The sequence below is a fragment of the Lissotriton vulgaris genome, chromosome 5 (assembly GCF_964263255.1).
Source record: "Lissotriton vulgaris chromosome 5, aLisVul1.2, whole genome shotgun sequence".
In the NCBI taxonomy this organism is placed as follows: Eukaryota; Metazoa; Chordata; class Amphibia; order Caudata; family Salamandridae; genus Lissotriton; species Lissotriton vulgaris.
The window spans coordinates 1,708,537,848-1,708,551,373 of NC_141693.1; the positions used below are offsets into that span (position 1 = coordinate 1,708,537,848).

General features: G+C 44.0%; 1 protein-coding gene across 2 annotated transcripts in view; it reads right to left on the reverse strand.

Annotated features, from left to right (window-relative positions):
* Positions 1-13,526, reverse strand: part of HIGD1B (HIG1 hypoxia inducible domain family member 1B) — a 132,755-nt gene that overhangs the window by 30,886 nt on the left and 88,343 nt on the right. Inside the window, exon 2 of one of the 2 annotated variants that reach the window (XM_086923884.1) lies at positions 8,526-8,598. The exons of the other annotated variant lie outside the window; for it this stretch is intronic. Within the exon in view, the coding sequence (XP_086780010.1) occupies positions 8,526-8,598 (73 nt within the window). The remainder of the gene's footprint in view (positions 1-8,525; positions 8,599-13,526) is intronic. 2 annotated transcript variants of the gene reach the window in all.

Sequence of the window (13,526 nt, forward strand, 5' to 3'; positions counted from 1 at the left end):
AGCCACACAGATGGGCCTGCGCGATGGGGGTGGTGGGAGGGGTGGTATCACTGGGGGCGGGGCTACAGGGGTAAAAAAACTCACCCCCTTTTCAAAACATTACTAGACAACGCTGTATTTTGAAATGTGATATATGTATGTATGTATGTATGTACCCCCAAATAAACACTGTAAATATTTTTTATTTTTACTGGGATCTGTGTGTTTCTGACCTTAGTTTTCCATCTTTGCCTTGCTTTGAGAAGTACCCAGTTTTCTGCTCTTAGGCCTTCAGTTGCGCAGACAATTGGACACATCCTTCATTTGTCTCTCAGAAGACACAACTCAAACCCCTATGCCTCTTAAACTCGCTCCAAGCAACCCTTAATGGCCCTGTTTAGAGTTTACATTACCAAGCCCCAAGTTCATCCTGCAAAACTCAGAAGCGTACATGCAAAGTGCATTGGCAGAGATAGGTTCCTGTGCTCTGTCCAGCTCGCTGTGCATGCCTAAGCTCATGAAACTTACCACATGTATGTAACGCCAGGCAATACAAGCATCAGTGACACCAGGCTGCCATATTCTTAATGGACATAGACAGTACATGTATAAATGATCCCATGCTGTAATGTGCATGCATGGGCCCACACAATACATGCATTCATGTACTCAGGCTGTAATGCACATTTACAATGGCACAATGACCGGGATGCTGGTCGAAAGAGACCTGCTGCCGTCTCATGCTGCCTTCCCCTAGTCAATGAGCTTGTCCAACAGTGCAGCAGAGGTATTGTAGAGTCATCTCTGAAATGGCTAACATCTTAGGTAGGTGCATGTCATTTCATAATAATGCATGTATCAGTGAGCACATCTACTACTAATCTTCCCTGAGTTCTACACTCAGTGACTCTGCTCATAGGGTCTTCTGTCATCCTATGCATTCACTCTGACCCTGCACTCTAACTCGGACCTCTCTTTATGACTGTTTCACGCTTGCCAAATTCCTCTACTTTACCCCCTCATCCTACCTCTACCCACCACTTTGGCAGTAACAATTCACTTTTTTCTTGACCCGTCCCACACTGTAGCTCTCTGTCACAACTTTACTCTTCTCCTATTATTTTACACTCATTATACCTCCCCCTACCCTTGGTTCTTACCTTATCTCATAAATGCCTCTCACACTGTCCCTACCCCGCTTTTTATTACTATCATCTCAATCTGCTCCCAGTACCTTTCTGCTCAGCTCATTAGCTTCCTCTGTCTGACATTCCAACCTCATTATTCTACCCCTCTTCACTCTGCTTATACTAATTTTCTGGCACCTCTATTTTACTATGCTCTTAGCCTGTACTTTTGCACCTACTCTAGCCTCAACTTCTCATACTGCGTTCACTCTCTCCACACCTTGACTTTTTAATACTGCTCCTGTTCTCCCTCCATCACACTCTACCACTATCTGGCCACACCTTTTTGGTTCCGCACTTGTCTACTTTATTCATCAATATTTCTCTCACCCTCCTCTACCCTATCAAACTGCCTACCCTCTCATTGTGCTCTAACACCTCATCCTACTCCTAACCTCTCAGTGCACGCTAACGCACTTCTGCATCACTCCGCACCTACCCACTCATTGTGCCTGTACGCCTTCACTCTACTGAAGGTTTACTCTACTGATAAGCCGGTCCCTTGGTGCTTCCTGTAGATCTGCTTTATACCATCACTGCTTCCCCTCACTTTGCTGCTAGCTCATAGCTGTTGCTTCCATTATTGTGTCATACTCTTCACTATTTCCTTGCCCATGTACTTGACATAGCACTCACCTTTCATATATATCACTCAATATAGTCCTTACGTGTAAAGCAGACCACTCTTCCTGTCCTTACTCTGCTCCTGCCCCCTCACACTCCTCATAACCTGCAATACCCTTACTCTGCGCTCATATTTGACATTGCTCCTACTCCCTTGTTCTCTTTTGTTAACCCCTAACCTTTCCATACCTTCTCATTCTGCTTTTATGCTTTACTCATACGAAGTCTGCCAGTCCCTCTGTTTCTCCTTTCTCTGCCCCTTCCCTTTACCTCTACTGTTTCAATCTGCCTCTGCCCATTCACCTCTATGTTCACACTGTGCCCCTGTCCCCTCAGCTCTGACTCTACCTAATGTGTGCTAAAACCAATAACTATTTGCTGTTCAATTCTGGATACTCTTTTGTCATTCCACCGAGTGACTCCACGCGGGAGCGTGAATCCCTTGAAGATTTCAGACCCCAATTATAAACGGGCATATAAGAAGATATTTATCCTTGAAACAACCCCAGCAGGAATTGTGGCATGACCTAAGGAAGCCCTGAGTTAATCCTCTTATTATAACTGCCTTATTTAAAGGGGTGAAAACAAAAAAAAAATATATATTTCTTTATCGTGGCTGGATTGATACCACATACATTGGCTACCATAAATCCACCGGAATATATACGATTAAATAAATCGAAGATTTACTTCAGGGCAATCCTAAGTGACCCCGGGAGGCCTTCCCTGAAAAGTAGGATAAACATTCGATCATAGTATGTATCGCGTGATTCACAACCAAAAATAGTTTTGTTATGGGTCATTTCACAAGCTTTTAAATTAAAGAGAGTCTGGTCTTGAGAAAGATGGAGATATAGTTTACCCATCAAAACGCGTTGACACCCAATTCATTACACAATCCGTTAACACAGGCGGTGGTTTATGAGTACTAACTACAAAATACCAGGTTCCCCACCCTAGGCATTGCTATACTACGGATGTGTTAACTTCAAAGACATATTTTGTTTGTCTATGTCAGTTTTACTCTCTTTTTATTATTTTTGCTCTATGTAACTGGACTGTACAAAACATTGTTGTCTATATACATTGCGAGGGATGATGTCAATGAATTGTTTGTTCCATTTTATCCGTGAATTTTTATGATTAATAAATTAATTTGTATTTTTGCATAAATGTGTTCATATGGTCATTTTTCCGGTCATTTATGGTTCAATCTTCCTCAGCATGGGTGAGTAAGGTGTGAAGTTAGGTTTGAATGTAGCATGCAGACTGAATGACGTGTGGTGCTATAATTTAGTCCAAAGGATCTTGCTTTTTATTCTATACCTAGTGTGTGCCAAAACCAATAACTATTTGCTGTTCAATTCTGCAGCATAAAAGACCTGATGTTACATCTGTGACACGACTCAGACGGGTACTGTTGGATGACTAAAAAGTAATACACTTTCTAAAGCAATGCACAAAGCAAGCTGAATTGCCTGTAAAAAATGTTAGAAATATTTTCGCAACACAGGCACATAAATGTTCCACTCAGAATCACGCAATTTAATAAAATGAGGATGCTGGGATGTATACACGATTATCCTGCTGGGCTGCTTCCGAGGCATATAACTTTGTGTATAAACTGCATCTCCCCCAATTTCACCTGTAAACTCTCCGTAGTACCAATGTTGTGAACCGAGAGCCTGTAACATCCCATGTACCTAAAGTGAAGCCATGCCATGAAACAAAAGGCTAGGCGCAACCCACAGATCCATGTGAGGACTTTGCTGGATCCTTATTTTATTTATTCTGTTTACACTACGTGTCTGCTCTGAGACCATGAGGAAGAAAAGTCCGGGCTCGGCTGAAACCCTAGCCCGGGTCCTTAAAAACATACATTTAACTACAGAGACAGCTCTGTTTCAGTGGCACCAATTGAGAGATTAAAGAGGCCACACTGTTTGTGAGCAGCACGTACAAGTAACACAGCCAAGGTACTCAGTGGCAGGGCGAGCAAGTGAAGCCAGAAAGGCAGGTGAGCGCGTAGGGCTATGGGTGAGCATGCGAGACACTAGTTGTCATCGCATGCCCCTTTCATGCTCTTCCGGGCAAATGCTACCCCGAGGAATTACAACAGGCAGGAATGGTGCAGATTCTGTGCCTGCTGATTTCCAAGGGGGCCGCATGGAATTACCTGGCGGGCCGCGGGCCGTACTTTGAGTACCGCCGCGTTAACACCTTTTCCTGTTCAAGATTTCTACCTTCTGACTTAGGGTCTAATTACGCCTTTGGCGGTCTTGGAGCGGGGCTGCCTCAACTCCGCCCTGCTCGAAGACCATCAAAGCCGTACTGACGACACCTGCTGGAATACAACTTTTTTAGTCTCTGGTGGGCGGTTCTTTGGCGATCTCACAGCAGTGCCTTTGAAAAAGACACTGCAATGAGGGCATCAAAGGCAGTTCCTGCACGGCTGGTGCAGTAACTGCAGTGCATAAAAACATGGGGGCACATCCTGCATGCCACCAATGGCCCTGAAGCAACAGAGGGCCCAGCAGGGCCCCTTTGTTTCCTCTCTGCCACTGTTTTCATGGTGGCCTCACCACCATGAAAACTGTGGTGGAGAGGAAACTCATAATATGCTTAGCAAAGATATTGCAGCCTCAAGACCACATGTGCTGCAGTCCACAGGTGACATGTAACTTTCCATTGCACAGGTGTATTTTCCCGCACTATATACTATGGGTTCACTGTAAAGTGTGACACACCAGTGTCGTAAAAAATGCGCCTTGTTGCGCCATATTTACAAAGTGACGCATCTAGGTAGATGTGTCACTTTGTAAACCCCTGCGCCACATTATACCTGCGCCAGGTATAATGTATGCAAGGTGGGCATATTGACGCAACGAAGGGTCATAGAAGTGACGCAGTGAAATCTATGAGATTTCACTGCATCACTTTTAGGACGCCGTTGCGTCAAAATCTTGCGCCTGCCTCACAGCAGGCGTAAGACTGACGCAGGCCCTTTCACATGGGGCTTGCCCCATGTGAAAGGATGCATTGCTGGAGTTGCGTCACTTTTCTGACACACTCCAGCAATGCGTCACTTTTGCGCTTACAGATACGTCAGAAATACTGACGTATCTGTAATCCCTTGCGACATGATGCGTCATACTGTAAATATGACGCATCAGGAATGTCGCAAGGAGTGCGCACTGAGAAGCACATAAATGAAGCCCAATGTTTAAAAACCAGCAAGCTCAGTCAGCCAAAAATAGGAATGACCACCCAAAAAAGGCACTTTCTCACAATGTCAATGCTACAAAACTATCTTTAAGGATACATATTGTCTTCCCTCATGAGACTGAAAGCTGATTTGTAGTTGTAAAGTACTTAATTTCACATGCTCACTTGCACTCTCCTAACTGCTCTGATTGATTGCTCTCTGTCATTTTGCCATGTGGTATCAGTCTCGTGGTCTGTAGATGAGGGTAAGTTTTGCTGACCTGTTTGTCGACTCTTCTAAGCGTCTACATAGCTGGTGATTTGGTATTCTCTGGTCTACCTTCTTCTCTAACCTTGCCCCTTCCCTGATTTAGTGGAAACACGGATTGTCCCCTTTTTGCTGCTTAAGGTTATTGTAAAACTCTCAATTTTTTCAGGTTTCCATTGCTTTACTGGATCGTGTACATGTTGTTTTTGTAGCTATTGAGTCTGTAGTGTATCCTCTCCTAATATCTCTGTTTTGTCAATCAAGTTGTAGAGCATGAATAATGTCGGTGATTTTGGTGATTGAAAACTGTGGTAAGTAAATATGACACCGGGTCTACCCATAGTGCACTTTTCGTATGGTGTCATTCGGGTATTTTATTGTAAATCTCTTGAATTCTTTAGGAGCCCTTGCCCACTGAGGCTGTTTGCTTTGGGGAAGTCTGTGCTTTGTCTTGAGTATGTCTGGGAACTATCTTATTCTCTGGTTTCCTAGATTTGCTTGCAGTGTGATACAGTGCTGTATGTCAAGTTATGAAATGTTAATAAACATACCGGGTATAAAATAAACATGGACCTTACTTTTGCCTATTCCTTAACCAAACATTTTATATTGAATTTTAAGATCTAGTGTCTTCAATATTAAAATGTTTTTTGGAACAGCACTTACATTTGTAAGTGATATTTTGAATTCCTTGCTGAATTATTGTTGTTTCTTTCTAAAAAAAATTGTTTCTAAAGCATCTGTCATATAAATGCAAAACCATATTAAAATGTAATAGTAGCTCCACACGTAAAAACAGGTCTATCTTTCTAAGCAGAATTCTCTGCCCCGACTGCAGAGTCTCTGCAGTTGTAAACTTACTATTAAATTGCAGTTTTGTAAATACTGAAAAAGGGAAACTTACACAAAAATGTAAGTTTACCTTTGTAATCTGGCACTATTATCTTAAAAAGTGTATTTAATTTACTTGAATATGCCACATAATTAGCCTTTTCCATGCCAGAGAATTAAGCGGATATTGTCACATAAATTGAATCTGTACTGTAGTACAATTCCAGCGGTGATGAATGTGTACAGCCGCGCAATGCTCATTGGGCTGAAAGGGCTTCAGCCCCCCCTCCCGTCAAGTGTCTCAGCCCGGGCTGCTGCATGTTTAGGTGCTGTGGGCTCGCTGGGCATTGTCTGAAGTCTTATCTCCGGCACACCCGAATTTTGCACAGGTTTTTCAAGACCATTTGCATATTTACATACCTTTGTGAGCTGGTTAACGAGGTTGGTTTTCTTCTGGTTCCAGTACCCCCCCCCCCCCCCCCCCCCGGGTCCTCTCTCTGCCTATTCCTTACATTTGAATTTTACGTTTTACTGCCCTAGTGTGAGAATGCATTTCATAAAGAGGAATATAAATTAGGGTTACTAAAAGAAAAATTCCAGCCATTTGTTGGTTAACCCCTTGCATGCTGATGACGGCCCCCGTCCGTCATGCAGCACGGTGGGCGTGTGCTGATGACGGCTGGGGGCCGTCATGAACCCGCCCACTCTTTAGAAGTGCCGCACAGGCGCAAAATCGTGGCCGCACGCAAGGGGTTAAAGAACCTGCAAAGGCCTTGTCTTGACACTAAATAGGGTTATAAATAAAATAGTATATATTAATTTGTAATGTGACTTTTCAATCTTTGTTCCCTTTAATTAACAGTCATGGATCATTCAGACAGCCCTAGAACACAATTCTATTTGCTGTTTCAAGTATGCACAGATAAGTGCTGAAAATAGGCTTTAGGTGACTGCTTATTTTTGTACCGTCTGGGACATCAATATAATGAGTTGGCAACCCTAATCACAAGACTGAAAGTTTGTTGCAGGATGAGCACAATATTTATTTCCTCCACCCTCGATCCCTGGACGCTGAATAATGCCATAATAGCAATAGTTTAACTTATATCTGAAACCCTACGCCAGCCCTCAATAACATGCTGAGTTACTTCAAATCTCTGGGAATGCACCCTGCATTCAGACAACTCACTCCTCATTCTTGCCCTTCAATTTCACACTCACCCTGCACTCACAGCGATCAACAGCGATCACCATGTACTCACTCCACCCGATCACCCTGCACTCACAGTGACCACACTGCACTTATGCCACTCGCCATGAACTCCCACCGTTCTCCCTCCACTTACCCTCCGGTCACATGTGCACACTGCTCACGCTGCACTCACAGTGATCACTCTGCACTCACAAAGCTCTTGCGCGGTTTACCCTGTACTTAACCCTGCAGTCACATAAGCACACTACTCACCCTGCTCATGTGACTTCACTCACCTTTCCCCCTCAATGCTCCCTCTGCAATCTCACTCAAACTAGCCCATCACTAACCATACCTTCTTTCGTCCCACTCTGCACCTACATCTGCACCCAAATTCATATGGTCACCTCACTCACGCAGTTATTTCTCTCACCCTACTCTCCCTCTGTCGCATCACTCACATGGGCACTCCTGTCACCCACACAGCGCAGAGAGCTAAAGTGCCTGCCTAGAGATGAGGAGCATTGTTGGTGAGTGGTAGTGAGGGAATTAATGGAGGAAGAAATGGGAGAGGGGGTTCCAAAAAAGACTGTAGCACCATGCACGACCAGTGTTAGAGCAAGCCATGGCTGAGAGTCCTAGACCCCCACCCCACCCGAAGTTCCGGTCTAGTTGCGCCCCTGACTGTGTACAACAAATGAACCTATCCTAGCTTCCTCCAAGTGATAGGGTTCTGAGCTTTATTGAAGAAAACATTCTCACCATATATTTACGAAAAACACACACTGTGGACATATGTCCAATATTCAGCTTTCGGATGCAGCAACAAGTGAGTAAATCTTTGCTCAGACAACACAACAAAAAAAGCGGTGGACAGGCTGGATAAAGCTGGGGGCCGGTGGAGAGGGAGAAATATTGTGCTGCCACCCCACCAGATCTATCGAAAGGATTATGTATTTGAAAAGTGTTTTTGCAATTGCAATCATCAGTTTAAGGGAACTAGGAGGAGTAAAAGTGTGTTTTGGGTATGCATGCCCTGCGCTCTACAAAACAGCAGGGGACTGGCACAGCAAAACGATTACTGACTAAGTAGTGGTCACAAACAGACAATTGTTCTGCAAATTGTAGTGGATTGCACTTACCGTGTATGTAGGTATAAGCAACAAGCGTTTCCTTTTTTTATTTTTTATATATATTTCATTTTTTTGCAACAAGCATTTCCAAAGTACATAGATCTCACCTTTGAGTCCGATGGGCTCTGCAAATTCTGTTTGTTCCTACTGTACAACTTCGGCAAAAATGTTGATGCTGTACTACATAAGCAAAAGAAAAAAGGTGCAATGACGTGGCTGCATCATTTTATAAGCACAGCCATGTCGTTTTGAACGTGCACATATGTGCCATGACGCATGAACGTGATGCTGGGACTATTTAGTTTTTTAAATAAAAAAATATGAAAATGAAGTAGTGTAAAAAGCTTTTTTTTTATAAACGGAAAGGCCAGCAACAATTTGCTGTTTGGCCCTCAACTAAGAAGCTTAAAATGAAACAAAATAGGAGTGGGTAAAGGGGCAATAAAGGAACTTATTGGGGTAGCAATAAGGAGGGTACTGGCAGACACATAAGGGGGAGATAAAAACACGGGGCAAAGGTGAAAGCAACCTGGAGGGTGGTAGAAGAGAAGCACATGGGCAAGAGAGCAACATGGAGCACAGGGAAGAGTGTAGCACACTAGGGTGACAACTGGAAAACACATGAACTCTCATGGAGTACATAAGTAATACAAGCATTTGCAATGCAATAGGTCTCGCATTAGGAAAGTTTGAGCTACTGTTATTGTAAATGACAATTATTTTATTTATGTGTTGGTTTTGAAAATAGCGAAAGTAGTAGCTTTGTCATTTACAATGCCAATAGTTATAACTTTCGCAAATGTGACAACTATAGCATTTGTAATGCAATATGTGTTGTATTTACGTGACTTAGATGTATTGATATTATAAATAACAATGGCTTTTAATTTTTTTAAATAATTAATACTTAAATAAAAGTTATTGTGATTTATAATGGCAATAGCTTAAAGTTTTGTAAATAACTTTTGTGAAGATTATATTCAATGTATTTTATTGTGACGGAGCAGAAGTGAAATATTATCATCTTTTTGTGACATTTTGTAATAAAGTTTAAAACTTTGAGAGAACATATTTGAACCAGGTGTTGTTGAATGGTTGCAGATTGATGCTGTGGTGGCGCTGAGTGATGTTGTGGTGGCGACGAGTGATGCTTTGGCGTTCAGTGATGCTGTGGTAGTGCATAGTGATGTTGTGGTGCCCCTGAGTGATGCTGTGGTGGTGCTGAGTGATGCTGTGGTGATGCGATACAGTGCGATAGATAGATAGAGTGAGTGCGATAGATAGATAGAGTGAGGGTGATACATAGATAGAGGGAGGGCGATAGATAGATAGAGGAGGTAGGGCAATATATAGATAGGGGGAGGGTGATAGTTAGAGTGAGGGCGATTGATAGATAGATAGATAGATAGATAGATAGATAGATAGATAGATAGATAGCTAGATAGATAGAGTGATGGCGATAGATAGAGTGCGATAGATAGAAAGATAGAGTGAGGGGGATAGATAGATAGATAGATTGAGTGAGGGCGATAGATAGATATAGGGAGGGCAATAGACATATAGATAGAGTGAGGGCGATAGATAGATAGAGTGCGATAGATAGAGTGAGGGCGATAGATAGATAGATTGATAGAGTCAGGGGCGATAGATAGAGTGAGGGCGATAGATAGATAGAGTGAGTGCGATAGATAGATAGATAGATAGATAGATAGATAGATAGATAGATAGATAGAGTGAGGGCGATAGATAGATAGAGTGAGGGGCGATAGATAGATAGAGTGAGGGCGATAGATAGATAGAGTGATAGAGTGAGGGGCGATAGATAGATAGACAGAGTGAGGGCGATAGATAGATAGAGTGAGGGTGATAGAGTGAGTGAGGGCGATAAATAGAGTGAGGGCGATAAATAGAGTGAGGGCAATAAATAGAGTGAGGGTGATAAAAAGAGTGAGGGCGATAGATAGATAGATTGATAGAGTCAGGGACGTTAGATAGATTGATAGAGTCAGGGGCGACAGATAGACTGAGGGCAATAGATAGATAGAGTGAGGGTGATAGATAGATAGATAGATAGATAGATAGATAGATAGATAGATAGATAGATAGATAGATAGATAGATAGATAGATAGATAGATAGATAGATAGAGTGAGGGCGCTCCCACACATGCACTGTAGCCAATCCATGCCTGGAAAAGCCTTTGGGTGCATTTCTGAAAGTCCCTTTACATAAGTCTTGCAGACAACACATGCGCGTTGTCTAAAAAACTGGTACTTTACCTGGCGCTATGTACTAAGTCGGTACTTTGTAATCAATCCGTTGAGGACCGAACTTTATTCCAGATGTACTCTAAAGCTTGGTTAATTATAGGTGTGTGTTGCTCACGCAAAGTGCATTATTTCAACCAGTTATAGCTGGTACCATGTATTTTGTTTATAATACAATAAATTAAACTCAAAAACACGTTTTCTCTTTGCTTCATAAACAGACATCAAGAGGTCTCTATTTACTTAGCTTGCGGTCTACGGTGACTCCCAGAGGCCATTGCAAGTAAAAACATTCCGAGACACCACCTCAGCCTTTGTGTTGAAATAAATGTGAAAGTCTCATTGCAATGTAAAACCGTGGTGGGTCACCGGCAACGGTCACACAACAAAAAGTTTCTCTCCACTTCGGTGACACTTCAAGTTACCAGTTTATTAAAAGTGTGTCATTGCAGCTGTCTGCTGGATATGGAAGCATAAAAGGCCACACAGCATTTCTGAGCACTTTGGAAAGCAAGAGGTCATTCTGAAGAATTGCGTTGGGACCAAGGCTTGCTGATGTCAGTCTAGTTGGAGTGGAGTGGATAAGTTCACCCTAAACTTCGTAGCAATAGACCAGACCAGTTTTGCAAACACACTGGAACGCAATTGTTTCAGTGTAAGTGTGCAGCTGAACATTTTCGGCCTGAATATTCGTATTGCCTTCTCACAAGTGCAGGCAAGACAGCGTGGTTTGTGAGAATTACTTTTCACAGGTTTCAGTAGGTAGAAGGAGGCTGATGAAGTGACATGTCGCGCTTGTGTAAGAGTTACTCGGAACAACATCGAACACATACTTGTAATGTGCAAAATCCGGTGCCATAGCGAACTGCCCAATAGCAAATTAATTATCAGCTGTCTGCCTTATAATACATTTAGCAGGCAGCTGGAAGCAATCTACAGAGCTTTGAAATGGAACGGACACAACGGAGTGGTTCATTTACAGACACCAGTGAGTCGCTCGCACGTGCACATACAGAGCGAAGACCACAAGTTCTTTTTAGGTTAGAAAAACAAGCTCTGGCATTGCGCAGAGGGGGGCGGGGAAGCGGCTTCCTTTGAAGTCTGATTGGAGGGGCTTCCTTTGAAGCCTGATGCCGAGGCATGGTGTGCGATGTGGCTGGCGATGTGCACGCGCCTGGCTCACATGAACTGTACCGAATCCGCAGTTTGGGGAGACTTTTCAAAATCCTTACTATAATCTCGCCCACCCTCCCTACGGGATGGATTAGACGAGACCTAAAACAAGTTTCCTAATAGTTAGCAGTGGAGGGACACAGGTAAAGTGGCTATGCTCCAGGGGAGGTATAAACTCAAGATGGACAAGGCAAGCCATTGAACAAGGAGCAAGCAAATGAAAGCGACAATAACGTCACTCTCATCACAATAAAGCAAACCCATGGTAAGCAATGGGTTGGCTTTAAGCCTACAGTAGGCTCTTGGTAAGCTGACTACAGGTTCGACCTAAAAATAAATATAACAAATATTTTAAGCCCCTGCTCTGTCCAAGTTTAAAACATTTGCAATTTTAAGGTATGGTTGAGGTATCGCTGCCTCTATAAGCAATCTCATCTGTAGCACGTTTAGACTGCATAAGCAGTACTCTATGTTGAAATCACTTGGAACTGGTTTGTTGTTAGCTAAAGATGGTGAAGGTAAGAACAAGGGAATATGGGAAGCAGCAGGAGGAAGTGATTAAAGAAGATTTTTAGAGAAAGCACAATAAAACCATGGACAGCTCTAGTTCAGTGCGATCGGTGCCACCACACCGGGTGCTGACTTGGAGTGGGGGTGTCATTTTTAGGTTTCGCCTCGCCGAAGGCTGCGCTCTGCGCAGCTTTTCGGCGCAGGCGAAATCTAATGTTAGAAAGAGTGTGGCTTGGAATCCGCCCCTCTGTTCCATTGGCTAGCTCCATAAATGGAGGCTAGCCATTGGAACAGAGATCTGTCCGTCATGGCCGGACCAGATTCGTGGGCGTTCCCGCGATTTCTTCCCTCTCCGATCATCATCTCGGCCGTGGGCGGGGTTTATTTTTTTTTTGTCGTCTGTTTGTTTTTTCCCATTCCGCGGCCGACTGCCGCCGGAAGAAGTCCAGGTGAGTGCCCGTTCCCGCCCCCCCTCCCGCTGACCGTGCGCCGTTCCCACCCCCCCCTCCCGCTGTCCGTGCGCCGTTCCCACCCCCCCTCCCTCCCGCTGTCCGTGCCCCGTTCCCGCCCCCCCTCCCGCTGTCCGTGCATTTCCCGTCCCCCCCTCCCTCGTCGTGAATGAGGCAGTCGTCTTCCCTCCTTGTGAAAGAGTATGCCCTATCTGCCAGAAACAACACTCCGCGTAAAGTACTCCGAACAAAAGAAGAGATTAACATCCACATGTCCACATGGGACTTTGAATTATCGAAAAGCCGCCATTTAGTGCAACAGTCAGGAATCTTTTATGAGCGGGTCCGAGCTGGTTGTCTCGCTGGGAGCTGCTTATTTTTAGCCAAACCCTGCGTTGGTGCCAGTTAGTTTAATTTAGCCAAACCCTGCCAGAAACTACCAGGGGCTGCACGTATGTGATCCCCGCCCTCCCCTTGGGCCGCAATTAAACTTCAGAAGCAGAGATATTAATGATCCCAGCTCCCCCTCTGATATCACCCTACCATCCCGGCCCCCACAACGTATAAACCTGTTCGGATTCGTGTGCAACTGCAATCACACCGAGGGACACGGCGTGCGCTGTGCACGGCCACGTTGCCAGGTGAACTTGACTAGTATTGCCTTCTGAGGCAGGTGGGCAGTGGTATCCTCTGAATGCAGCCCTTGAGAA